Here is a 27378-nt window from a genome sequence, read left to right on the forward strand (position 1 = left end):
CAACAAAGAAGAACCCGCACCCAGCGGAGATGATGAGGGGCGAATGATCCCGGCGGCGAATGTAGGTCTCCATGGACTCCTGCTCGGGTGGGAGAGGTTATACAGGCGACTGCAGGGGAGGGGGCGCCTGGCAGGAGGTTGATTGCGCAGTCGTAGGGGCGATGAGGTGGTAGGGACAGCGCGCACTGCTTGCTGAAAACATAGGCCAGGTCCAGATATTGCAATAGAACAGAGGACAGGTCTCGGGGACCGTGCGGCAGTGCGTCTGGGTAGAGGCCGAGCGGAGGCAGTGGGCGTGGCAGTGCTCCAGGCAGAAACGCTACCCGAGCGCCAGTCGATCTGGGGGTTGTGGGTCCGTAGCCAGGGGTACCGTAGGACCAGGGGGTTCAGGGGGGAATGGATGAGGAAGAACCCGAAAGACTCACGGTTGTGAGTTGTGAGAGAGGGTTGGAGCTGGAACACCGGAACGTAACCCTACCGAGGAGTCGTCCTCTCCCAGCCGGACCGGGCAGGAGGCTCAGAGGCGTCCCGGACGGCCACAATACAGACAGGCGCCAGTCTGTATACGCGGGCTCGCTCCTCGGGGGAGATCCGGGAGCGACCGACTTGCATGGGCTCGGCATCGGAGTGAGTCGGGGGACATCGGGGCCGTCCAAGAGTAGTGGGCGCTGGAGACCGGGGCGTGGCCGCCCAGGCGGGAGGAACAGGCTGTAGTCTTCCTCCCCCCCCCCACGCACCGGCGCTCCCGTAGCCGGTGGTCCAGGCGGATCGTGGTATCTACCAGTTGGTCCCGGTCCGTCAGCTCGTCCCGCTGCACCAACTCGTCCCGCAACTCGTTGTTCAGGGCGCGCTGAAACACGTCCTGCAGGGCTCCGTCGTTCCAGCCGCTTTCCACGGCTAGCGTCCGGAACTCGATGACGAGGGAGGCGACGCAACTGGAACCCTGGCGGAGGGAGAGGAGTCCTCTTGCGGCCTCCTTGCCGCGAACTGGGTGATCGAAGACTCTCATTTCACGGGTAAACAGATCATAGGAGAGACTCTCGGGGCCCCCCTGATCCCAAACCACGGAACCCCAGGAAATCACCATTGCATGCTTCTACTTAAATGCCCTACTTTCATGATATAATATCACTGTAGGGTGAACTTTTTACATTTTCCATAAATTTCACCCGAAAGCCAAATATCCCTAACTTTTTGTGAGTAGTGCATGTATGAAAGTATGTATATGTATGTGACAAATAAACCTCTTGAATACTTGAATCCTTGATTTGTATTTTTAGCAAAAATCCTATTTTAGCAAAAACCCTATTTTTTTGTAGGGTTTAGCTCTCCATAACTCTGGGGTTTTTTGTTTTTTTTAGAAACAGGGTTATGGGCTACAACCACACATTGTTCAGTACTAGCAGAGTACTATCGTATCGGTGGTAAATCTGAGCTAGATAACTAATAAAGTGCTGAGAGAGTTGTAGAGATGTGGAAAAAATATATTTTCTTTCTGGGTGATTTTCTGTGGCTGGTAATCCAATGATATACTGCAGCCAACCAATCGCTGGAGAGGCTTGTTGTATTGAAGTGATATTGAGAGTATTTTCTTTAATTTATGAGGGGAACTGGGCAGCTTTTCTCACTATTGAATATCACAGCAATAAGTCTAAAACAAAAGAAAACAATACAAGGGAGAAGCACCATTTCAGAGTCCAAGCTGCTCATATAGTATTTATATACAATATGAAGCACTGAAACAGCATCAACACCCTGCAGCTGCTGTAAGAAATGTGTGTGTGTGTGTGTGTGCGTGTTTGTACAGTGGGGCAAATATGAGAGAGGCCTGTTATTTTCATCATAGTTATACCTCAACTATGAGAGACAAAATGAGAAAAAAAAATCCAGAAAATCACATTGTCTGATTTTTAAAGAATTTATTTGCAAATGATGGTGGAAAATAAGTATTTGGTCAATAACAAAAGTTCATCTCAATACTTTGTTATATACCCTTTGTTTGCAATGACAGAGGTCAAACGTTTTCTGTAAGTCTTCACAAGGTTTTCACACACTGTTGCTGGTATTCTGGCCCATTCCTCCATGCAGATCTCCTCGAGAGCAGTGATGTTTTGGGGCTGTTGCTGGGCAACAAGGACCTTCAACTCCCTCCAAAGATTTTCTATGGGGTTGAGATCTGGAGACTGGCTAGGCCACTCCAGGACCTTGAAATGCTTCTTACCAAGCAACTCCTTCGTTGCCCGGGCGGTGTGTTTGGGATCATTGTCATGCTGAAAGACCCAGCCACGTTTCATCTTCAATGCCCTTGCTGATGGAAGGAGGTTTTCACTCAAAATCTCAGGATACATGGCCCCATTCATTCTTTCCTTTACACGGATCAGTCGTCCTGGTCCCTTTGCAGAAAAACAGCCCCAAAGCATGATGTTTCCACCCCCATGCTTCACAGTAGGTATGGTGTTCTTTGGATGCAACTCAGCTTTCTTTCTCCTCCAAACACGACAAGTTGAGTTTTTACCAAAAAGTTTTATTTTGGTTTCATCTGACCATATGACATTCTCCCAATCCTCTTCTGGATCATCCAAATGCTCTCTAGCAAACTTCAGACGGGCCTGGACATGTACTGGCTTAAGCAGGGGGACACGTCTGGCACTGCAGGATTTGAGTCCCTGGCGGCGTAGTGTGTTACTGATGGTAGCCTTTGTTACTTTGGTCCCAGCTCTCTGCAGGTCATTCACTAGGTCCCCCTGTGTGGTTCTGGGATGTTTGCTCACCTTTCTTGTGATCATTTTGACCCCACGGGGTGAGATCTTACGTGGAGCCCCAGATCGAGGGAGATTATCAGTGGTCTTGTATGTCTTCCATTTTCTAATAATTGCTCCCACAGTTGATTTCTTCACAACAAGCTGCTTACCTATTGCAGATTCAGTCTTCCCAGCCTGGTGCAGGTCTACAGTTTTGTTTCTGGTGTCCTTTGACAGCTCTTTGGTCTTGGCCATAGTGGAGTTTGGAGTGTGACTGTTTGAGGTTGTGGACAGGAGTCTTTTATACTGATAACGAGTTCAAACAAGTGCCATTAATACAGGTAACGAGTGGAGGACAGAGGAGCCTCTTAAAGAAAAAGTTACAGGTCTGTGAAAGCCAGAAATCTTGCTTGTTTGTAGGTGACCAAATACTTATTTTACTGAGGAATTTACCAATTAATTCATTAAAAATCCTACAATGTGATTTCCTGGATTCTTTCCCCCCATTCTGTCTCTCATAGTCGGTGTACCTATGATGAAAATGACACGCCTCTCTCATCTTTTTAAGTGGGAGAACTTGCACAATTGGTGGCTGACTAAATACTTTTTTGCCCCACTGTATACAGTTCTAACCTGTGATGCATTAGCATCCTGCTTGACATTCATAAAGGTCTAGATATTGTGTCTACATATCACAGTTGGGAGCTGTCCAGTGAAATGTATTCTACTTTGTAAAAGCGCTATTGTTTCCGTTCAAGAATTTTCTAATATATATATAATTTAAATCTTCGTTGTCTACAAGCACCCTGACCTTGATCAGACTTCTCCACCTTTGCCTGGTCTGACACCGACCCCACCATGAGAACTGATGGACACAGAGCTGATTGTTTTCTTGGACAGTTTTTCCAATGAAACATTGCAAACAAACAAAAGATAAACAACAAGAGGAAGGATACTTTTAAAACATTTATTTTGAAATAGGTTTTCCTTTCTTTTTGCATAAGTGCAAAATGCACCCAAACAGCCACCTGAGGGAATTCTACATCTTCAAATAAAAAACAAGCAAAGTGTACATTTATCGTACAAAATTCTCTTTTTAAAAAATTGCACAGTTTGTGTGTAATATATATATATATATCTATATATATATATATTCATATTTTTCATTTTAAACAAACTTTAAAATAAAGGCTCAGAAAGTAAACAAAATCCACCAAATGAAAAATAAAAACTTATTTCCCTACAATTTAAAGCTGAGGAAACATGAGACCCTGTTTTCATTTCTGTCCACCATAAATATTATTATTTATATGCAAGTCTTTACATATAGTCTCTGTGCTAGTGTTTGACCAGAAAATTATTGCAAAGTAGTAAAGTTCTACTATAAAACATGTTGAGGGGGAGGGGGATAAAAGCATCTTTCGGCTTGTTCCATAAAATACGCAAAAAAATTCTGGGTTCCTTATACCTTTTTTTTTTTTTTTTTTTTTTTTCAAACTGTAACAAACAGCTGGATTCCATGGTTTAACAAAGTTTTTTCTGTGTCACAATCTGTGTGCACCCCATATTCCAAGCAACAATCCAGAACTCCAGTTTTGCAAGAACTCATTTCTCCCTGACTTTTTTTTTTTTTTTTTCTCCCCCCTGTGAACTGCACGCTGTGAGAACGTGTCAAGGCGGCGGTCAGCGTCGGTACGGGTGGAAGCCCTGGACGTTGTGGTTCTGGCCCCGGCCGAAAGCGCTGGCGGCCGGCTGGGGCGCCGTCGGAGGTTGTGCTGTCGGTGCCCCGTAAGACGCTGTCTGCTGGTTTGGATCTGCAAAGGTGTGGGCGAAGGCGCTCAGGTCCTGACCGTAACCTGAACCAAGACAGGAGAGGTACACGCCGGGGTTATACACAATACTCTGGGACTAAATGCAGGAAAGATAGATCAGTGCTGGCATACTACACACATTAATACTGCAGACACCAAGATATTCTTCTTGTTCTTTTCCTTCTTTTCTACGTACCAGTGATGTTGTTGATTGATAAATATGATTTGGACATTAATCCACCATCACCGGGTGGAATCAAATTCACATGAACAGAACAGACTGAACCCAGTACAGCTGCAGAACCTGCTGACGGCGTCTTGAAACAGATGTTACTGCTGATTATGAATTTTCCCCCAACAAAAACATCCCTGACAATTTAATTTACATAGTTTAAGAGTTTGAGTGCGGAATTTTCAGCTGAATGAATTCGATCATCATTCGGTTACATTGAAACACAGTCTCGTACATACCTGGTGAAGTTTGAATCAACGTGAAAAAAAGGACGAAATTTATCAATCAACAACATCGGGGTTATGTAGAAAATTAGGACAAAGAAAAAGTTTCAAACTAACTTTAAAATAGTGCAATATGATAATGAATTTAAATATTGAATTCCTTGAATGAGCCCTTTGTATTCAAAATTATATGGAAACACAAAACAAAGTTACACAAAATTGTTTTAAGCACGTCCCATGTAAAGGTATTAACATAACTCATTTCAATGACAAATTTGGGGGGGGGGGGGGGGGTCATGAAGGAAAACAATGTCTAGTTCTCTCCAGAGATGAGTGCAACAAGCACAAGTTTGTAGTTATTTTGCACACTAGATGGAGCCGTCTCTCCCCAAACAGTCACAGTCACCTTGGGCAGTAAGCTCATTTTCCTGTCCCCTAGTCAAAATGGCTGGTGCCTGCAAATTTTAGCAGCCACTGTTACTTTAACTGAGAAATCCTTTCATAGAAAATATGTATATATATGTATGTGTGTATATATCAGAGCCACAGCCACAGCCAGTGCACACACAAAAAAAAAAAAAAGTTTCAACCATTTTAGATTTAATATCGAAAACTGAAAGCTGACATGAGAAGACAAAGATAGAGGAAAAAAGCCAAAACTATGAGATAAATTCAGACTTCAAATACAGATTTCATGTTGGGGCGCTCAAAGAACTTGGAATAAAAAAAGAACAGGAGGAAGCACAGTCCCAATAGGACTGCGTGACAGAAGAGTCTATGAGAAATTGGAAATGAATGGGACTCTGGTGTCCTTCATCTTCCTTTGATTTTCACCCCTTTAGCCATGATGCAGAGACAATAAACAAAATAACGAGTGAATGGACTAGGAATGCAAAGAGACCATGAACACTTTGACAATTAGATCATCCTTTTATACCAGCAAAGCAATGCAGACAGAGTGGACAGAAGAAGACATGGTCTTCGTATAGAGAGGCTACAGCCAGGGAGATGATACGAACTGGCCGATCAAAAAGATCAGACACTGGAAATCTCACGCTTTGTCGCAATTTATTAAAATACAATCATCTCGTAACCTTGACGCAGTTCACAGCTGCACCTTCCTATACTCAGAGTACACGCAGTACTTTGTATGTACATGCAGGGTGTACATGCAAAATATGTGAACAAAGCAGAAGGAACGGAAGTACAGGGACTACAGATTTGCAGCTCTATTATTCTACAGTACTCAACCAAAAGCTACGTTTTTTTTTGGCGGTGGAGAAGACAATGCTGGCACCTACCTGCACTATATCCTCCCTGCTCATCCTGACCATAACTGTGAGAAGGACGCGTTGGTCCGTAGGCCGAGGGGTCCTGAAGATAGTTACCCAGGCCTATCAGGGAGATGAGGAGACCAGGTTGACTGAACCCAGATACTACTGGCCTTGTGTCTTGCAGCCCCGCTTTATTCAGCTACCGCTAAATACTTAACAACTTGTTTCCTGGGACTGCCCTAAACATGCTAGATCAGCACTGTGCTACTGCATCTGGAAGTTAAAACAACATTGGGTATGAGTATGAGTGTGTGTGTATGTGTGTGTGTGTGTGTGTGTGTGTGTGTGTGTGTGTGTGTGTGTGTGTGTGTGTGCGCGCGCGACTGGCTAAAACTGGCTAAAACACCTTTTTTCCGCCTACATCTACTGAACTAAGGTCAAAAGAAGCAGGAGCACAAACACTGAACAAGACGAGGGCTGATCCCTACCAACAGGAATCACAGGACCAGCTTAAAGGTAGACCTGGAGTTCTAAGGCGGTGACGACCCAGCTGACAGCTAACCGAGTGTGGAAATCATCTTGGCTCTTTCTCTCTGAGGTCACACGCTATTTATTCTGTATATACCATAGAGCTCAATATGCCTGTAGTTCATGCCTCAGTGCCACAAGAAGGATTTAACATACGCAATATTTCAGCGGTTTTGAGACTGCGTCCATCAAGCTTGTCAGATTTTTGACACCTTATTCTGTAGCGAGCAGCAGAAAGGATGAATGAACAAGTGCAGACCTTATTACTCTCCGTGCTATACGTCATAAACCTAACGTTGCCATTTCATCACCTTGGATGTGTCAGACCCAATCACAAGATGTAATTGTCAAAATGCTGGTGCTAATGGCTCATTTTTCACCTCACCAAATTGTTGAATGAAATTTGATCTAAGATAAGTGTTTCAAATGACATCTAAGAGATTGTTTGTCTTTGTGTTTGTCTTTGCGTTTGTTGATTGTCTATCTTAAACATTTTTCATCCCAGACCATATTAAAATGTTGCTTCCCATGACTGTTGATAGCACTGACCCGCCAAACGCTTGACTACTGAGAAACTTACCCCTCTGCTGCAGCTTTCTTATTAGTTTAATTATTAGTAATTCAGAATCTTATTAGTTAAGCATTAAGTGAGGTTGTGGAATAAACAGTATAAATAAATGGGGACCAATATTTTAAGCAGGCCTGGGTTGAGAAATTGTGAACTTACCTTTGAGGGCCAATGTCAGGTCCTTCTACTATCAACACAACTTTAAATTAGACGTAACCATCATCAATTTGCTCCTCCATATTGTTTCCCATTTCGATCAGAGAAATATTACAGAATGTGTGAAAACCTTGCACAGCAACGTCTCTGTGCCGAGGGAGAATTAAAAAAACGGATGAGTTGGTGTGTGAGCTCACATCTGACTGTACAACATGATGCAGAGAAGCTGCCAAGAGTGAGTGCAAAGAATTTCTGGCTGATAAATAAATACCCTTTTCTTCACAGTGGGTCCTGGTTAAAGGAGCTATAGACAGTATTTTTGCTTTTACTTATCATTATGAAGTTCATGTTGAGTGCACAGTGTAATGGCTATAGAATAATGACACCACTGGCGTTTTGATTGGTTCCCCATAAGCCTTGATATCACTATGTATTCCCACTACCACCGGCTACAGAACTCCCTGGAAAATGTTTGATTTACGGCAGTGTGTCACAGGAAGTGCGTCAACCAATACGCTGCCATTCGTGGAAATGGCTTGCGGTGGAGCAGTCTACTCCAGCTAAATCATAAACACTTGAATATAAATACGACTCATGGAAATCGGTTGAGAAATGTAAACATTATAGTGCTTTTTATCCAGAAAAACCACAGCTTCCCTGTTTACTTGTATTGTTTACCAGGCCAGTCTTGCCGATTCTAATATGGCAGCGACGTTGACGTATCCGACAACGAGCCGAAGCAGTCAATGCAGCGTCTATGTATAATATGTCTATGTTTGCGTAACCAAAATAAATACAATTTATCTAAAATTGTGACAATTTCAATTTACCTCTTCAGTGAAAATGCTTCTTTCTTCTCTCATATCAAAAGTTATATATTGCCCCTTTAACTCTACAGCTCATGGACTTGCTTATGTTCCTAACCTGAACACATGCAACATATTTGACACTGGACAGAAGTTCATCTGCCCACCTCAACCGAACCTGAGGGGCTGCACTGGGATATGTCTATTGAAAAGATGAAAGAATTGTGTGGGCACGTTATCTTCCACATTGAAGTTACAGCAGCTGCAGTGTCTTATTCGTAAATCATGGACGTTATAAATTGCTTAAGTTCCTTGCAACTGAGTAACCATTTCACAATGGTCGATCATTTCCAGGCTTTACCATCGCAAAACAAAAACCATCACGCTCAGAGGCCCCCATTTCATGTCGACGTGCATTTTAAGACCAACAATGACAACGACAAAAGAGAAATGCACTGCTGAGGAGCTCTGCCATCTGAAGGAAAAGGGCTAAAGCTCACATTTCAAGGTCATGAATGAAAAACTAGTCGATGGAGGAGAGAAGTGAGAGGTCACCAGGCTGGTGGGAAAGGCCATTTTTAGCAAGACAATTACTTGCTAGCATGCTGCTGGATCTCTGAAATGATCATGCCAAACCCAGGAGGGCAAAATCATCAGCAAGAGGTGGTAGAGGAAGAAGATAACTGAATAACGTTTGTCAGGGCATTCCACTCTCAAAAACAAAGAGATAAACATTGCCAGGCAGGATGATCTAATTGAAACCTACCACGACTTACCAAAATTCACCCAGAGCACAGCACTTCTGGAAAACCTGACAGTGAGTGCTGGAGGTCCGCGGTGTCTTCCTTGCAGAACCAGAGGAGTGTATGTATGCAGGAAGCATGTATGCATGTGTAGCCATTAAAGCTAAATGGTATCACGAGCAAGCTCCTGCTCGTCGAATTACGAGCTTAACTAGGAGCTGCAGGCATTAAAATTTTCAGTGAGACAAACAGCACTGAGGGGTGAATAAAAGGGGAAAAAGGAACGGGATGCAGGGTTTTGCAATGTGCGATTCATAACTCACCATACTGACTGTAAGGGAAGTCGGGCTGCACGGTGGGGGCTTTGCTCATGTCCTGAGTAGGTGTGGTTGCAGGTGCGAATCCCAGCGGAGCAGTTCCTGGAGTGGTTGGTGGCGGAGGGACTCCCTGTGGGGCGTACTGGTCCCCTTGGGGTGTGCCAAAACTGTAACCTGGTTCAAAAAACACGTTCCATTGAGGATCTCAATAAAAGCCCTGTGCCAGGAAGAGGTTCCCCCAACGGAAGTGAGTAGCTGAAATCATACCCAGTTAACGCCCCTGAGTATAAAGAATATACCTGAAGGATCATTTGCTCGTGATGGCTCATTAGCTGTCAAATTGACTCACAGAACAGATGTAATTACAAGCCAAAGCTAATTATAGATCTTTATTGAAGTGATAAAAGGTCTTAAGAGATGATTCAAGAGATAAAAGCTTCCTGAATGAGAAACTTGGCGGTACTGACCAAACTGCGGCGTGGTGGTGTAGCCCTGCTGAGCGTAGCCCTGAGCTGCTGCAAAGCTGCCCGCCGGGGTCGTCACCAGGAAAGTGTTGAATGGAGACGGAGGCTGGGCGGGCGTTCCCCGCGCAGCTGACAACGGTGGTCCATAGCCCCCTGTTACAACATAGCAAAGCATTCAAGACTGAGGCAGGGAGGCCGAAGCATGGTTTATTACTTCATTCTATTTTTATAGATCGTCCTTATCTTTGTATGAAACTTCCAATCAAAAATGGTGGAACAAAAAAAGTAAATAATGCTCTACTACTGTGTAGCAGCAGGGTTTTCGTTGTAAATGAGATTCTGCAATTTCCCTCTGAGGATGAACTACTATCATTTAAACAGTTAAAAACAAATATTAACCACATATTACCACTCATATTAGCTTAGAACACAGACACTCCACCAGACCAGGGTCTGCGTGCAGGAGGGGTGTGAGTGATTAGGGTTCCACAGGCTTGGAGGACTCTCACCCCCACGCCCTACAATTTTAACCGCAATAACCAACAGCACACTCGAGCGGTGGGGTTTCCGAGGTCGCGGGGCGCTGGCGGGTGGGTTCAGGTCCTGGCGGCTTGCACTTGATGCCGGGTAGTTTCTGGCCTACTGCAACCCGGTGCCGCTCTCCACAGGGTGCTTTCCTGGGCCCCTTGGGGGCTGCTCGCCATCGTGGGTGTGGGTTGTGGTGCGGAGGCAGCTGAGCCTTGCTCCTGCTGTGTGACTTCTCTGCAGCGGGTGCCAGGGGTGGTGGAGGACTTGCATATCTGGCTGTAATCCGGGTGTCCTGCGCCGAGCGCACTTGGCTACATGGGTGGGCGCTCAGGGCGTGTGGCCAGGTGGGGCCTGCGTCTGGCCGGTTGTGGGATGGCGGGCCTCACCTCTGCACAGGGCGTTGGGGGGAATTGGGGGGCAATGCAGGTGGTTCTGGCGGGGTGTCAGTCTGTAGGCGCGGGACCTAGCTCCAGTCCTATGGCCCATGCCTGGCATCCCCAGCTGTGCTCTTGTCATCCTACAGGTCGTCCACGAGTTATTGCAGCAGTTCTTGATGATTAAAGAATTAATAAAGAGTTGCATTGCAGGTTGAGAACTTGAACTCCACTTGCAGACTAACTCTGTCCTAGATGCAATGACACAAGTACTCTGTGTCTTATTGCCAACATGCTGACAGCACAGGTAAAATAAATGTATATATATATATATATATATACACACACATATAAGTAATTAAATATAAAAACGTTTCTCGCATGATAAAAGAAAAATAGGCCCAACTCATTGGGGCAACACGTGCAACCACATGTGACTTATTTCAGGCACAGAAGAGGACAGCTTACGCAGCCCCCGGGTGAGGTCCTTTCCCCAAAACGGAAGTGCCGGCCGTGGTAAGCTAAGCTGTTTACAAACGAAACAGAGTGACGAAATGAAAATGCTACATTCATGATAAACTGTTTATAATGAATTAATGGTTTGTGACTGGAATATTTCGATTCAAGATTCAAGAGGTTTATTCGTCACATACATATACATACTTTCATACATATATGCAGTGAAATGTAATGTTTATTGTTTCAATTCAATCAATATATTGTCTCAAGTAATGTGATCGTTTTCCTCCAACCTGTTGTGTGCTCTCTAGTAAAAATGTCTAAATGCGATTACTCTATACATTGAACGAAGACTGATGTCCAAATCGAGTACTCAAGTACTCTTGCCCATCCCTAACGTCGTCAACGAGTCCGAATATTGCCATTATCATGTGATTTTTTTTTTTTTTTTTTACATATTAAAGACTTATACCACATATCGTGAACGCTAGGGCACACTCCTCATCAAAGACATCCGTTCATTCTAAATAGTACATTTTAATCTTGTCTGATAGTTGTTAATGATTGGTTAACAAGGGTTGGCTATCTGTCAGAATTTTGTTTTTCTAAATTTGCCTCCATTACCTATCTATCAGAAAATATTTTAATAGAATATACCCTCTCTACTGAAAAGATGATGAATGAAGAACTAAAAATCTGGATTTCTTTAGTTTGTGGCTTTAAGTAAATGATAGGACTAAATTTTTGGAGGCTTTAATATTTCAGCATAGTTCGTGTGGTGAGGGAGGTCCAATCAAACCACAAGAATGCTTTCAGAGTGCACAGGACAAAATAGCGCTTAGGGTTGAGTCGGAGGTAGCGTGACAAGATTTAGCCTAACTAATAGAAGCAGAAAGAAGCCAGAATAATCTCAAGGCTGCCATCTGTTTCAGGCAAGCAGATTTATTAGCAGCCTGAGCTATTGTGAATGAAAGAGTGATAACAAGTTGTTAAATGTTATCACCCGATTGGTCATTGTGCGCACAGAGCTGCAAACAGAGCACATCTCATTGACACCAGACCAAGATAAGTACATGTCACAAGTCAGACACATTTGTATCAGATTCAGTTACTTCACACTTGCACAACCGTTATACTAGACAAAAATGTCTGTGAAATGGTCAGTGGTTGGGTGGTTTTACAATTGAAATTGAAGTGCGTGATCTTACCTATGGGTTGGCCAGTAGTAGATACCCACACGCCTTAGGGGAAAAAAAGGGAAATAAAACAATATAAACAATGAAAAAACAAGTTCCCTCAAACTGAGTTTGACAACCAGGATTGTATACTCAAAAGTGCAGTACTGTTTCCATGCAAAAATAATACGACTATTAATGCTCACAACACTGAACGTGAGTTTGCAGAGGGAGTATGCAGCTATGTGCGCTCTGGGATGGATTCCCACTTACCTTGTGGCCCATAAGTCTGTTGCCAGCCTTGGGCCGGCTGTGCCGTCCAACCATTAGCCGCACTCAAGATGCCTCTGGGTCCCCACTGGCCCTGGACAAGTTGGCCAGGAGCTTTGCTGTCACGAGGTTCAGCCTTCTTCACTTCCACCTGGACAAAGGACAGGGAGGAGATATTTTGCATGGCCGGTATATCGTCCCTAAAATCCCTCGTATAACAGATTTGTCCTAGCACTGATGTTTGTCTTTGGGGCAACTTGAGAACTTTGACTTTACGACTACAGGATCAATGTATGGCAGCTTTTTAAGTAATATTACTAAATAGGTAGAAGAGCTGTACAGCTATGTGTCTCAGGTACGCAACTACCAATAGGGAAATTTCGAAGATAATAATAATTAAAAGATACAAATAAATGGAGAGCAATATGAATTGGAAAATGAAAATAGAACAGATCATTTCAACATATACCTGAGAAACATAGGCATTGAACTTTGCCCGATATCTGATAAAGACGTCTAATGGAAGATTAACACTTACCTTTGTCCGGCTAACGCTTAAAGAATCTCATTTTTATTTTACTTGAAGTACAATTTAAGGGGGGGGTTGACATAGGTAGTTTTGTATCTCAGAGCTAACAGAATTCAAGGTAATCATGCAAATACAATGAACTGTCTTTTAAGTTAATTTACAGTAAACATGAATCTTCATACTGTGTCAAAATTGCAGAAACATTTTCCAATTAGTCCCAATTGACCAACTAACCATGTGCAACAATAAAACACACAGCGATCTGCATTCATCTGTCTCAATCCACCTTTTATTAGTATTCCGATATTTTTTTTTAAATAAAGATGCTTTCTTATTTTTTGTTAATGTTAAAATGTGAAATTAACAGCAGAGCAATAACCACACATTTTCATGACTTGTGGCTGAATTCATTTATGGAGACCCTTCCAGCGATCGTTCTGGGGGTTGGACTTCTTACTCTCTAGTACCCCCATATACTGTATACCTAAGTGTTTTCTATGTGGCCCAGTACAAAAAAAATGAACCAGTAGTTAACCAGAGCAAAGAAAGAGGATGAGAACTGGGGGGGGGGGGGCAGACCAGAAATAGACTGAAGGGTTGAGTTATTGGGGTCACCTTGCAGGAGGAAAACGAATCGCAAATTCCTCCAAGCTTTAAGGTGGTGCCATTTTCTCTGCCTCCCCTCTTCCTTCTCTGTCGACCTAATTACATGCACATGTTCCGTCGGCAGGCTCCGTGCCGCGAGCGCAGCTACCTGGGAACTTCTCCCGTGGGCATCACCGCTACGAGTGATGGATACCGTGACTTCTGTACAGTCCTTAACAGCATAGCTGGGATTTGTTCCACAGTTTGAGGTGTTCCAATTTCTAATTTTGTAACTCATGTCTCCTAGACTCCCTCAAGTCCCAGTGCAAGGTAATGTCAACTCAAGAACAATGGCTCAAGTAGCACACCAATTGCTGCGAGAAAACCAGGGCAATGTCATGGGGAGCTGCTGGTGGGGAGTATTGGTAGAGCGGGATCATTTACAAACTTAATTGGGATTTTACTCATCGGTTTACCATGGCTTCTAGGCAACTACAGATTTTGAATTACAAAAAGGTTAACCAGCAATGTAAAACTAACGAAGGGATCAGTGAAAAAAACTTGATTTGACTTGTTATATAATTAAATCATTGGTGTCTGGATGGGGGGGTATACGAGAAATTATCCATGTTTTTCCATGTTTGTCTGGAAGTGTGGGTTCTAGCTATGCAAGCTCAGGAGATGTCTCCACTGGGAGGAAAAATTGGTGAATATCTTCAAACTGCCTTTTAAGACGCTGTGACTTGGCAGAGCCATAAAAGAAATGCACCTACTGGTACTAGTATATATGATAACAATTAATCAATCCCCCAGAGGGAAATTCCGTTTGTCTATTCCCTCAATGAGCCACTGATGTGAGGTTTGCTTTGAAGGACCATAAGTATTTCAGCTCTTGAAAATTTTGGAAAATCTCAGGAAAGCTGTTCAAAGTCAATTAAGACAACTTTTCTGTGACTCACACTATAATAACAAAATATCACAATATTACAAACCTCTACAATATAGCACACAAAGGGATTAAATTAAACACTTTGAATGTCACACAAATTGTAATCTTAGCGTTGACTGACACAGTATGGAGATTCTTCAAATTAGGTCACTTAGTTGAGGTTTTTCTTTTAACTTTCCAAACATTTTGGCGTGTTAACTCAAAAAAATAAGTGACCTGCCAACAAAATAACAGAAATGAAACAAAACTGATAGATGACTTATCCTTTAGGCGATTTTGTTTTGATAATTTCTTACCATTTATTAATTTTATCACCAGTTTTAAACCCCTCGAAAAGGGGCCCAGGAGGGAATTCAATTCTCAAAGTAAGATTCAAAGCATGTGAGACCACCTAAAGGAGAAGTCAATTTAAACAAAGCCTTGGGCGAGATTGAAGATTCTGCTTTTTTTCTGAAAGGATGAGTCAATAACTATAATGACAAGTAAAAAAAAAAAGTATGATAGAACAAGTAACTTAAGACACTGGAGTTATTCCTTTAAAACATTAAATGTTGATCAATTGTGAGATGTTTTGTGGTTCTGGTTCACTGTGGTTATCTTTGGTAATCACCTCTTTAGGAGACACAAAGATACTGCTGATTCTACTGTGAAAGAGTAAAGCAAAATGACCTGTCGCCCAAGACTCTGCTTGGTCTTGAGGGTAAAATAAAACTACAACTACACACTTTTTTGCCCATGATGTCGTGAAAATGCATGTTGACAGCCTGGTCCACTGATTGTTCGGCCTCGAAAGTAATAAATCCAAAACCTAGCCAACGACCAAGAGTGAATCAAGGTAGTAGGGGGTTGTGACAACACAAGATGAAGAACAGTATTGGGCTTCAGCAGAGAGGGGATCGGTCAAGTCTGAGCAGGAGGCTCTTGGGGTTCGGATGATGTCGCAAGTCCAAGACGTGGGCAGGAGGGAGCAGGGGAAGCTTTGGACTGCTCATACACGTTTGCACACAATGTGGGAATTTTCACTTTTCTGTGCACAAAATATTTGGCCAAGAATTAACCTGATGAATATGTTTCCAATTTAGAGACTGATGGGTGTTAACACATCCACACTATTTAAGCGCTAGATAAGAGGAAAATATAACCAACCATGTTGTCATTTGATAAAATGATAACTTTTGTTTTTTCCAAAATAAGTTGAATGCTGCCAACTGGACCAATACATGTTTGTCTTCCTTCATGCTGTTTCATCCAAACCCCACCTTGATCTGTCCCTTGGTAAATTGCTGTACAGCACACACTGGCAGCAGCCATTGTTAATGCAGAACAAAAACATGAAGAAACAGAAATTTTTACAATGCCTAAAGCTTTCTCCAAGCTTTCCCAAATTTGATAGTATACTTTTGAGTCAGCCAGGATAAGCCTAAAATGGAAAACTACAATATTGCTCAACGGTAACACAAAGATATAGGCCATTGGTAGTTTCTTTGGTACTTGCTGTTACTGGTGGTGCCAAAGTGATAACATGGGGAATATACAAATTCCTTATCAATTCGACTACTTTAAATCAATAGCAGAAAATCCCAAAACAATACACCAATGACAACATTGCTGATGTACTGTATAATGCCCGTCAGCCAAACCAACAATTGAAAAGACACAGGTAACAGAGGAGTGCCACGTCCCACTCAGCGCAAGGCTTTTGACAGAGTGGCTCATGTGCGCCACTGTGGTGATCTATTTTCAATTCGATTAACTTTCTTTCTGTGGCAGAATTAGGTTGTGAGTACATCTCTACTGAGGGACCTAACCTGATTCCAATTAAATGTCCCACAAGAAAACTGACATTTTGAAACCTCTAATATCACGCCAAGTGTTCCCAAACCCGATGACTTATCACTATTAATAATGTCCATCAATGACATGTCAGTGAACTAAATTTAATACCAAGTTGACCCACAGGACAGGAGTGGGGAGTTGGACATGCTGTATATACACAGTGACATGTCACAGTTAATTTGGGGATCCTATCCGAAAAACAGAGACCCACTTTCACCAGTTCATTGGTGAAAAATATATTAACATTTTACAGGAGACAAATACATTTTGTGATGCAACTTAAGGATATTACAAAACACTGTGTGCATACATAATTTTTATTCTAAATTTGATTTACCAAGAGCCACTGTATACATTACTTAAGCAACCAGAAACAAACACAACATTGACGGAACTTTGTATATGCCCCATTGTGACCAAGTGGAAAAATATATTCTTAAAATTTGGCCTGTACCTCTGTGGTACCAGTCAATGCATAATAACCTAAAGGAGAAAAGATAAATCTTAAGAGACATTGTTAATCACATTCGAGCCATTCACAGGGAGAAAGGGAACAGAGGAAAGAAAATAGAAAGGACTTACTTACAAAAATACTTAGATTTCTACATAAGGGAAACACATACTAATCCATTTAGCATATATAAGTATCAATTATTTCTACTTCAAAAATAAAGAAAACTTATTCTAGTCATTACAGTATAGCAATTTTAGTAGAAGAAAACAGTTTTTACTATTATAGTTTATGCAATGGTTGTTATTGGTGCACTACATCAACTTAATTCCAATGACAAACTATTCGTTTTTTCTCCCCAAAAGAGTGAATAAAGTCAGAAGTAAGAGGAGTGATGCACGATGTGGAATAATGGCCACTACATCATTAATGTGTACAAAGATTGCAGATCTTGGAAGATCTCCAAATGTCATATATAACTTCATTGGTTCCTGTGTTTCTTAAAGGAGCTTTGTTTGGGTTGTAGCGTAATGGGAAGATCTTTACACAAGCACTGCCTTAGGGGGCTCCAGCCACGCTGAAAACATAGGCACTTCAGGCCCTATAAATGTCACCCTCTTAAATTAAGGACACATACATGAATCTATTGTAAATTTACAATTCAATCAAAAAACCCTGTCTTTACTTGCACAGTGTCTTATACTCAACACTTCTTATACTATTGAATGAACAATAGGCAGGTTCAAATTGGGAACTTAAAATAAGTCTGCCAAACACTGACATATTTTGTTGACTGCTTTGGGGCAGAATCCACGTCCAACTCACACGACTGGAATCTTTAATTCTTCATATTTTCCCAAAGAAAATACATAGAAAATATATAGTTAAACTAACTAAAATTTCTGCAGGCAAAAAAAAACAAAAAACTCAGTGCAATGTTTTAAGGTCAGTGATATCTGGACTATAAGTCAGAGCAATTTATTTTTGTTTTGCTATACAATGCCAATATGTGGTCTGACCAGTTATATGTAACTGCAGAGAAATTACCTTTCACAAGGTCATAAGAGACAATGCAAAGGTCTGATTTCCTCGCTCGCATTTCCTACTAAATCCATCAACCGAAAGATGTTATTTCGGAACAGAAGCTTAATAACAACTGAAGGTACCATTCATTGCTGCATGACACAGATGAGGAATGGAGCTACTCTACCTACTGACTCACAACAATGAGTGCTATGATGTTGTTATGACAGTGTTTAAAACATAATAAAAAAATAGGTTTTCATTGTGCTGCGTGATTATAAACCCTGCAAACCAAACTTGGCCGTCGGGCCAGCGAAGTCTTACACTAAAATGATATGAATAAAGTTGAATAAATGTATTCTTTTTTTCTCTTTGGGCTGGAATAGTTTGTCATGAGATTTAAGATGGTGAGGTATGGAGAAGGGAAAGACGGGGGGGAAAAACGGGATCAGCTTTTACCTCGGGGCCTCTGCTTCTCCGCATCATAGATCATTACCACCTCTGTGACCTTGAACGGGACAAAGGAAAACAGTGGCTTCATTTAGAATACCTGGGACAAACAGGATTGCTCCCCCCCCCCACACTCTTAATATGGACACATTATACATTGTCCTTTTCCACCCCAACGACTTAATTGACTATTTTATTGCAGCAAATGACCCTGCTCAATGTCACATAGATTCAAGCAGTCTTTATGATAATATGAACTGCATAATATGAATTGCATCATGCGCTGGGCAATACTCACCACTCCAAATCTATTGAAATAATCCCTGAGTTCGGGCTCGCCGCAGTTATGTGGGATTCCGCCTACAAATATCTTCTTTGACTTATTGTTATCGGCTTTGCTGCCCTTCTGAAAGAAAACAGGGAGTGTATGGATTTCATTGATTGTTAAAAGGATCACATTGGAAAGGAAGCACTGAGCCATGATCTAGTCAGACGCTGTAAAAGAAATTAGGTTCTCCTCTTGCCCTGAGGTATAATTCTTAACATGTCATGTCAATGCAAATAGTAGTCTCCACCGAACAGAAAGTAATGATGCCTCCACTTATTTTCAATTACTGAGCATTTCACCATTGCTGCTCAGTGCACATCTAAACTGTAAAGGGTAGAAATTGCTGCATAAAAAGCCACAGTGGCAGAAAGAGAGGATTTCCCTGATGAAAACTGTTCCCCTAACAGAGAGCGAGCCTCATTTATTAAGGATATTTTACAATTTCATAACAAATGTGATTTTTTAGAAAGAGAAAATCAGCAGTTATTATTATATAGTTTTTTCAAATGATCGTGTTCTATATATGAAAAGCTAGGTGTGTTTTCTGACATTTCCCCAAGATATAGTACCTGAGGCCAATATAGATTTTTTATTTTATAACAATATTAACACAATCCTATGACAAATTTTAAGCTAAAGGACGTCAAGTTTAAGATGAGGCTCAAGGTCTACTTGTGGTGCACCCAGTAAAACTACAGTACAACCTGAGCGGACAGATGAAGAGACTGACAGCTGACACCCTATTTCAGTAGAGGGCACATAAAGCCCAGCCCGAGTCTCCCCCGCATGAAGCTCACTCCTTACCCAGCTCTCCTTGGTTCGAGACTTTTCCGGCTGCATTCCTCTGGGGGTACATGGCTTTGGGTCAATCTGATGTAAGAGAGGAAGCAAGGAGAGGCTGACTGTGTGACCTTAGTCCTTAATGAAAAGCACCTTCAAATGTTCTCCAGCTCATCTTGTGTAGAAAAGCCGACACACACACACACACACACACACACACACACACACACACACACACACACACACACACACACACACACACACACACACACACACACACACACACACACACACAGACGAATTAACCTAACTGGGCAATAAAATCTTATGCCCTTCATAGCTTGTGCCAACAGATAAAACAGTGGCAGTATGTTATTTATTGTCCAATCATAGCAAAGCAAAATTACTACAGAGGACAACCGCTATATTACCATTGTTTTTGTTTATTTTACAGTAGATCCGGGGGTTAAGCACCTTCATACAAACTAAATGAAACTGTTAATGCTGATTTGACTATGAAAAGGTAAGTATTGCCAGGAAAATAAAAATGAATGGCAAGCCTGGCTAATTGCAGTACCTGTGGTTTTAACAGCACCCATAGAAAAACAAAAAAAATACTTTGATGTGTGTTTAACAGTCTAATTTACTGTATATACTCACATTTCTGCCATCAAGATTATGTGGCTTGGTCTCCAACACTGTCCGTACACAATTGGGGTCTTTAAATTTGACAAACCCAAAGCCCCGTGACTGATTTGTTGTTTTGTCCTTCATGATGACACAATCGACTACTTCCCCATACTGCGAGAAGTAGTTTCTCAGTGTTTCTAAGAAAAGAAGAGAGTAGTGATGTAACTGTCTTTACTTTGAATTCATTTAGCAACGTTCACAGCAGGAACAGAACCACCAAGTAGGCATGTGGAATCAAACCAACAGCGTAGTTCACCACCTGAAATGTATACAGTTAATTTATCAGTGTGATTATTTACTCCAGTAAAACAGTTTAATAATACCAAGACAACAAGAAGCATAGCTGGGATTAACATAGGGACAGATGTTAAAATAAAAATCCACCCAAAGACACCACTACTTTGAGCTATACCAATTATTACATAATTGCCCAATCAATTGTTTTTTGCTGACTGCGATCGTATTGTAAAAATCACCAGGTTGCACAATCATGTGTACAACAACATATAAGGTCAAATTTAAACCAACGTTAGAAACGTTGCAACAAATATAATTTAAATTGGGTGCATTTCCGTCAGGTGGGCTGACTATATTTTAATATTACAATGTCAATGTTATTCAATGTCAATAAATAGTTCTTCTGTGATAGGTAGACATGTATTATTATGCTGCTATACTATCACAGTGGCATAAAAAGAACAAAAAAAAATTATTTGTATTACAATTGTCAGCTAAAATGTCATAATTGTAGGTGTCAAGGTGTCAAGGTGTGGTGGTGGCTATATGTAAGGACAACTGTTAAGTCACATAAACACAAGACTCTTCAAGAGCACACGAAGCACTGACCCACTGTCATCATCAAACATACCACCAAATATACAAAATATATAGTATAGTCTAGTCTACTGTAATATAGTGTCCATACACGCCCTTGGAGGCAAGGCATGCAAGTTTCAACAAACGAGGCAGAATCTTCATAATTGTATTTCTCATGGCTGGAAAGCCCAGGGGTGTCGCCAGGGAAACAAGCACAGATACATACAGGGCTGTGACTACTGATCACCATGTTAAGAATGCTGTCAGAGAGACGGGTCTGGTGCAAAGATATACACTGGCCAATCAACCATGACTTTTTTAATGGCTCCCAATGCCCAGGGCAAGGGACAAGCTCCTCTCAGGCCGGATCTCAATAGGAAGAGCACACAGACTGGGAGGGACTATGGAATAACACATACAAGGCTGTAGATATGTTAGCTTGGGTTAAATCAAGTACGATTTCCATGTAAATATTATGTCTTAGAGATATACCTTGGAGTTGTGACGTAGCACCCAAACACTTGGCCAGTGCGGAAACTTCAAACCTGATTTAACGTATAGATTTTGTGCAATGGCTCCCAACTAAAAAGACATCCCAGAATAGGTGTCCGCGGCAAATGAATTGGTTTCTTTCTGTTTAAAAGGGATGCCTTAGTACACAAGTTAAACGGTGAAACTCACCTTGTGTAGTACTCCAGTCCAAGCCACCCACAAACAGTTTCCTTTAAATGGATTTAAACAAACAAGTTAATAACTGCCCCTCCCCCCAACTAGCATCAGCATAGCATCAGTATGATGAGCAGTAATTACAGCAGGTTTATTGTTATGTTTACTGTTATGTTTGTTGTATGGTGCCATGTTTTCCTCCTTTCTTTTAGGTTCATTGTGTATAGCATTTTTATGTACTTTTATTGCATAGTGCCATCTTTTCTATTTTCCATTTGCAACACTGGGGATTAATAAACTATCTATGTAGTAAAGTATCGCGTCATAAGGTTAATTCTCTGGGATGGGAGTCCGGTTCATATAACATCCCACTTTATCACTGTGGTTAAGCTATAACACCACACTTTATCACTAGGGTTAAGTTATACCATGACACTTTGTCGCTATGGTTGAGTTATAACATGACACTTTATCACTATGGTTAAGTTATAAAATGACGCTTTATCACTATGGTGAAGTTATAACCTTACACTTTATCATTATGGTGAAGTTATAACATGACACTATCACTATGGTTAAGTTATAACATCCTACTTTATCACTATGGTTAAGTTATAACGCCACCCTTTATCACTATGGTTAAGTTATAGTGACACACTTTAGCACTATGGTTAAGTTATAACAACCCACTTTGGTTGACTTATAACACTTTGTCGCCGTGGTTGAGTTATAACATGACACTTTATCACTACAGTTGAGTTCTAACATGACACTTTGTCACTGTGGTTAAGTTATAACATTACACGTTATCACTATGGTTGAGTTATAACATAACATGCCACTTTGTCACTATGGTTACGGTATAGCATTGCACGTTATCACTATGGTAAAGTTATAACATTACACCTTATCATTGTGGTTGAGTTATAACGACATGACACTTTATCATTGTGGTTACTTTATAACATGGCACTTTATCACTATGGTTAAGCTATAACATGGCACTTTATCACTATGGTTACGTTATAACATGGCACTTTATCACTATGGTAACGCTATAACATGACACTTTATCACTATGGTAACGCTATAACATGACACTTTATCACTATGGTACGCTATAACATGACACTTTATCACTATGGTTACGCTATAACATGACACTTTATCACTATGGTTACGCTATAACATGACACTTTATCACTATGGTTACGCTATAACATGACACTTTATCACTATGGTTACGCTATAACATGGCACTTTATCACTATGGTTACGTTATAACATGGCACTTTATCACTATGGTTACGCTATAACATGACACTTTATCACTATGGTTACGCTATAACATGACACTTTATCACTATGGTTACGCTATAACATGGCACTTTATCACTATGGTTGTGGGGCTTCCAGTCCGCGGTCCGAACACGCGCCTCTTCTCCCTAAAAACTCTCCTTGCCGCGTCCTCCAGGACCTGACTAACCCCCCAAACGCCGCAGCTCCTGTAGCCTCCGGGCTCCGCATGAGCTCCGCATCCCGCTGAACCCGGGGGTGGGAGTTCCAGTCCGGGGCTCATCGCTCCACATCGGTCCCTCAACACGCGCCGCACCTGATCCAGGGTGTGTCGGCGACTTAACCCCGCGAGTGACGTCACGCCGGGCTCCGTCTCTGCGGCGCGCGCGGGGGTCTCCGTCCCGCCGGAACGCCCGCTAAATGTCCTCGCGCCGGCGAGCCCGAGCGGAGACTGTCGCTGGCTCGGGCTAGCATGGCTAGCTTAGCGTAGCGCCTCCGCTGCGAGTTCATTAAAAGTAACTCCACTGCGACGAACGTGTTTAAACTAAGGCGAGGGGCTCGCTTGGACAACTTGAACCATTGCCACCACGAGTAAAAAGTAGAAACTACCCAGTTGGCTCGGTTATTTGTTACTCTTTTTGCTTTAGTCTAGCTACGTTGCTAACCACACAGCGTTAGCCTAGCTTGCTAGCTGGTCGGCTGTCAAGTGACAGCTGAGCGCTACGGCACGGCTCCCACTTGCCAATTAAATTAAACCACGAAGCGAGGTGTTTAAAAACAACAATAACAACGTGTCTTACCCGACTTCATCTCCGGCTAAGTTGTTATTCATTTCTGAGGCTACCGCAGGGGGGCTGTGCGTGCTCCGGTCGCCTTATTGCTTCAGTGCTGCCCCTCTCCAGACTGGGATCCAAAGGAAGGTCACTCCGCTTTTTGGTTCAAACTGCTCTGCGCCGTGACGACGCGCTGGCCACGGGGTTCGCTGCGGGACGCCGCTGCTTTAAAGGCACATCACCACCATCCACGGCGAACGGGCCCCAGATAAACAAATAACCTCCAATAACTTGGATCGTGTCCATTTGTAATCACTCATTAATAGCGTCGTAGTATTTGAGACCGCTGTTATCGTTCCCCTATTATTGTATTCATAGTTATGCCTGCAGCACAGAATATCTCATCTGTATTTGTACTTCTTAATATTTCGTATATATTTACATTATGTATTTGTCTTTTTTCAGACTTTTTGCACATTTTCTGTACAACAATGCTAAAACTAACCCAAACACATCTGCTGTAAATTAAAATGTTATTCGTATGATAAACACATTTAACTGATGCTGACTCTGGGTTTTATAATTGTTTAATAGTATTAATTAATTGTCTGTGTTGTATTTTCGGATCTAAATGTGGTGATCCATAAGATTATTTAGTTCAAAATATTAAAAAAATGAAATAAATATAAAAATGTATCCGATATAAATTAAGCCGTCACTTTATGAGAAACAGCCATTCAATGTATTAGCGTTGGGTTTGGCTCCTCTGCTGCTTCCACTGTTGGAGGCCGGCTCTGCCCTTCCCCGAAAACAGGTGAAAGGCAGCCGCGGTGAACCTGATAAAAGCGTGGCTAGTTGTGGTCACTAAGCTGTCGACATGGAGGAGAGTTCCCAAACAAGAACAGCACCCTGCGGGTGAAAACATCCCCATTGCCTCGAGTGAAAAAAAAAAAAAAAAAAATCACAAAAATCAGTGGGTCAGAACAAGGGTCAGTCCGCCCCCACCGATAAAGAACGTAAAAGGGGATGAAATTGATAACACAGATTTGCTTAATTGCTCCGACGATAAGCTGCCATTAGACCTACATCAAACCTCAGTACGGTCCTGGTTGAGCGCCTGCAGAGCCGCTAGCCCTGTTGAGCTGGTGGAGGACCCTGCCTTCCTGTATTTATCTCAGTAGCTTGCCAGTGCCAACTCCATACAGATAGATATTACTGTGATGTGATTGCTATACATTCTTAATGACAATATTTATCAAAGTCAACATAAGGGAAATGTGGGGGGCTAAGAGAGCGACTGAGAAAGTCTCCCCGTTCGTTTGCCAGAAACGGCGGAAATGGAACCTTTTTTTCGGAAAGGTTAAAAAAAATACGGGAGATTTACGCAAGCATATTTAAACGGAAAGACAGTGGGAGAGAAGGGTAAAACACAGGAGAATCCCCAGGGGAAAACGGGAGGGGTTGACGGGTACGCCCCCACCGCCGTAGCCGCGGCAACTGGGGGTTCATCGTCATGTGATGTCTTTGTGATGTCACAGGGCTGAGCGTTTGGAAGAGCTGCCATCAGGTTACGCCAAAGAAGAGGAAGGCGTGCACACACACACACACACACACACACAGAATGACTGCCCTTCCACATAATTTCCATTCATCGAGCCGACAGATCAACAAAAAAAATGTTTAATATTTACATTTAAACATAAAATCATAGGCTTTGTAACTGGCCAGAAAGCTCCCCGCAATACTGGTATGCCGTGGTGCAGTGCAGGGTATACGCAGGTATACCTACTGGGCATTGCGTATACCAACTTCTAAATCCCCCGATGCGCATCATTCAATAGTGTCCCGCAGTAGCCAAATCATGAGAGACAGTCCGAGCACATGTTCTCTCAAAAACAGCCACTAAAGAGATTATCTCAACATAAACAGTGGCTTATTATGTTGTTGTCTTACCCTATAGTCTGTGGACCAGTGTTGATTGATTGCTCTTCTGTGGAAAATGTTAATTCCATAATTAATCCCTGAGGCAAGCAGCAGAAGTTAAGCGACAGTTTTCAAATCCGCTGGCCAATTTTTGGGTGAACTAAATATGCAGGAGAAAAACTCTAAAATATGGTGGAAATTAACTGTGGATGAAGCTTTTGTCCTTGTTATCATCTATTTCCCATTCTATGTGAATCTAGTACGTGAAATTAGCTGAACCATGAAAAAGGAAGAGAAGACTGCTTCGAACATTTCAATGATTTACCAACCGGTTACTGGAAAATCCAGCTGTGCACCCATTGATGGATGTCACTTTTGACCCGAGCCTGAAGGAATATTTAGGAAGACATGTCAGTCGTCAAGCACATGACAAGGTCTCCAGACCAGAACTAAATATGAAATTGTTTTAAGAAGCCATTATTCTTGAAGTGTAGAGGAGGTGTGTGTTCACAAGCGACCGAAAACCAGAACAATTTCCAAATTGCATTGATTTATTACCCATGATGATAGAAAGTTTATTCATATGAAGACGCACTACTGTCGTCTGTATCAAAAACATAGCGGTTGTGGCATGATTTTGTAGAATAGATCAGTGTAGATTTTGACAAAGAGGCGGTGGGTGGATGAAGACTGAGCTGCTACCACTCACCTGCACTGAATGAGACTGAAGTGAGTAGTGGGCAACTGTGGCAGAGGCTCAACAAAGATTAACCATTTTTGTCCATCACACAGTGGCACCAGAGCATTGAACCAAAATGAGGAGCGAGTAAATCCAGACAAGGGCGTCAAATGAAAATTAGTAAATCAGCAGGGCTGAGCTTTATTATGTTAAATGAACAACAATTAACAACATGGCCACATTTGGGCACAACAGTTTTAAATGGTAATGTTCAATACGGTATGCATTCTACTAGTCCACTGTACGGGCCACTCTGCATAATGATGCTTCAGTTAAAGCACTTTGGTGGTTTTTTTAGGTTTACAATATGTTCCAGTCTCCATTGAGCTCAGATTGATGACAGAAAGAAAAATAAATAGCCAGGTGGCTTTCTTTGTGGGTCACTGACGTGACGGCTAAATATACTGTCCAACTGCATTTTTTCTTGTTTTCTAGAAATTTGTATTCTTGTATTCTAGAAAACTAAAATATACCATATATATTTGGTTCATAACCTCTATGTGTAACCACATACATTTTTCAAAATCATTAGGCATTTCATTTGTTTTGCTACTTAAAGTCTATAAAGATATCATGTGGTGCGACCGTCCAGTCATGAATCCAGTTTTGGACATTTATTTAAAATGAATCCAAATCTATTCAAATTTATTTTCTGCCCTATCTGGCATAAATTCTAAAGTGTTTTGTAACCTCATGTGAAATTACAGTGACCTTGTAATGATATTTCCCTCTTATTACGCGAGTATACCTTGTTCAAGTATGTCCATTTTATGAAATATGTGGTGCGACCATGAAGAAACCACCATTTTGGAGCTTTTATTTTGAAAGCTACCCCAAGACAGGAAGTTCTATCACATACAACTTTGTAAAGGAC

General features: G+C 41.9%; 1 protein-coding gene across 2 annotated transcripts; it reads right to left on the minus strand.

The window, feature by feature from the left end:
• Nucleotides 1-3733: 3733 nt before the first annotated feature.
• dazap1 (DAZ associated protein 1) lies at nt 3734-23973 on the minus strand. Of its 2 annotated transcripts, none has more exons than XM_079999758.1 (12): nt 23870-23973; nt 21789-21829; nt 20262-20428; nt 19626-19691; nt 18792-18896; nt 18503-18551; nt 15459-15541; nt 12674-12821; nt 12434-12466; nt 9868-10017; nt 9407-9574; nt 3734-4597 (listed from the first exon to the last, which is right to left on the minus strand). In XM_079999758.1, exons 1-12 carry the CDS (start codon nt 23899-23901, stop codon nt 4425-4427), a joined length of 1215 nt encoding a protein of 404 aa, XP_079855884.1. In that variant the 5' UTR covers nt 23902-23973; the 3' UTR covers nt 3734-4424. The 2 variants fall into 2 exon arrangements, with proteins under 2 accessions (XP_079855884.1, XP_079855883.1); XM_079999757.1 differs by having other exon boundaries at nt 18792-18899.
• Nucleotides 23974-27378: the final 3405 nt, after the last annotated feature.

Source organism: Zeus faber, assembly GCF_960531495.2.
Source record: "Zeus faber genome assembly, chromosome: 1".
In the NCBI taxonomy this organism is placed as follows: Eukaryota; Metazoa; Chordata; class Actinopteri; order Zeiformes; family Zeidae; genus Zeus; species Zeus faber.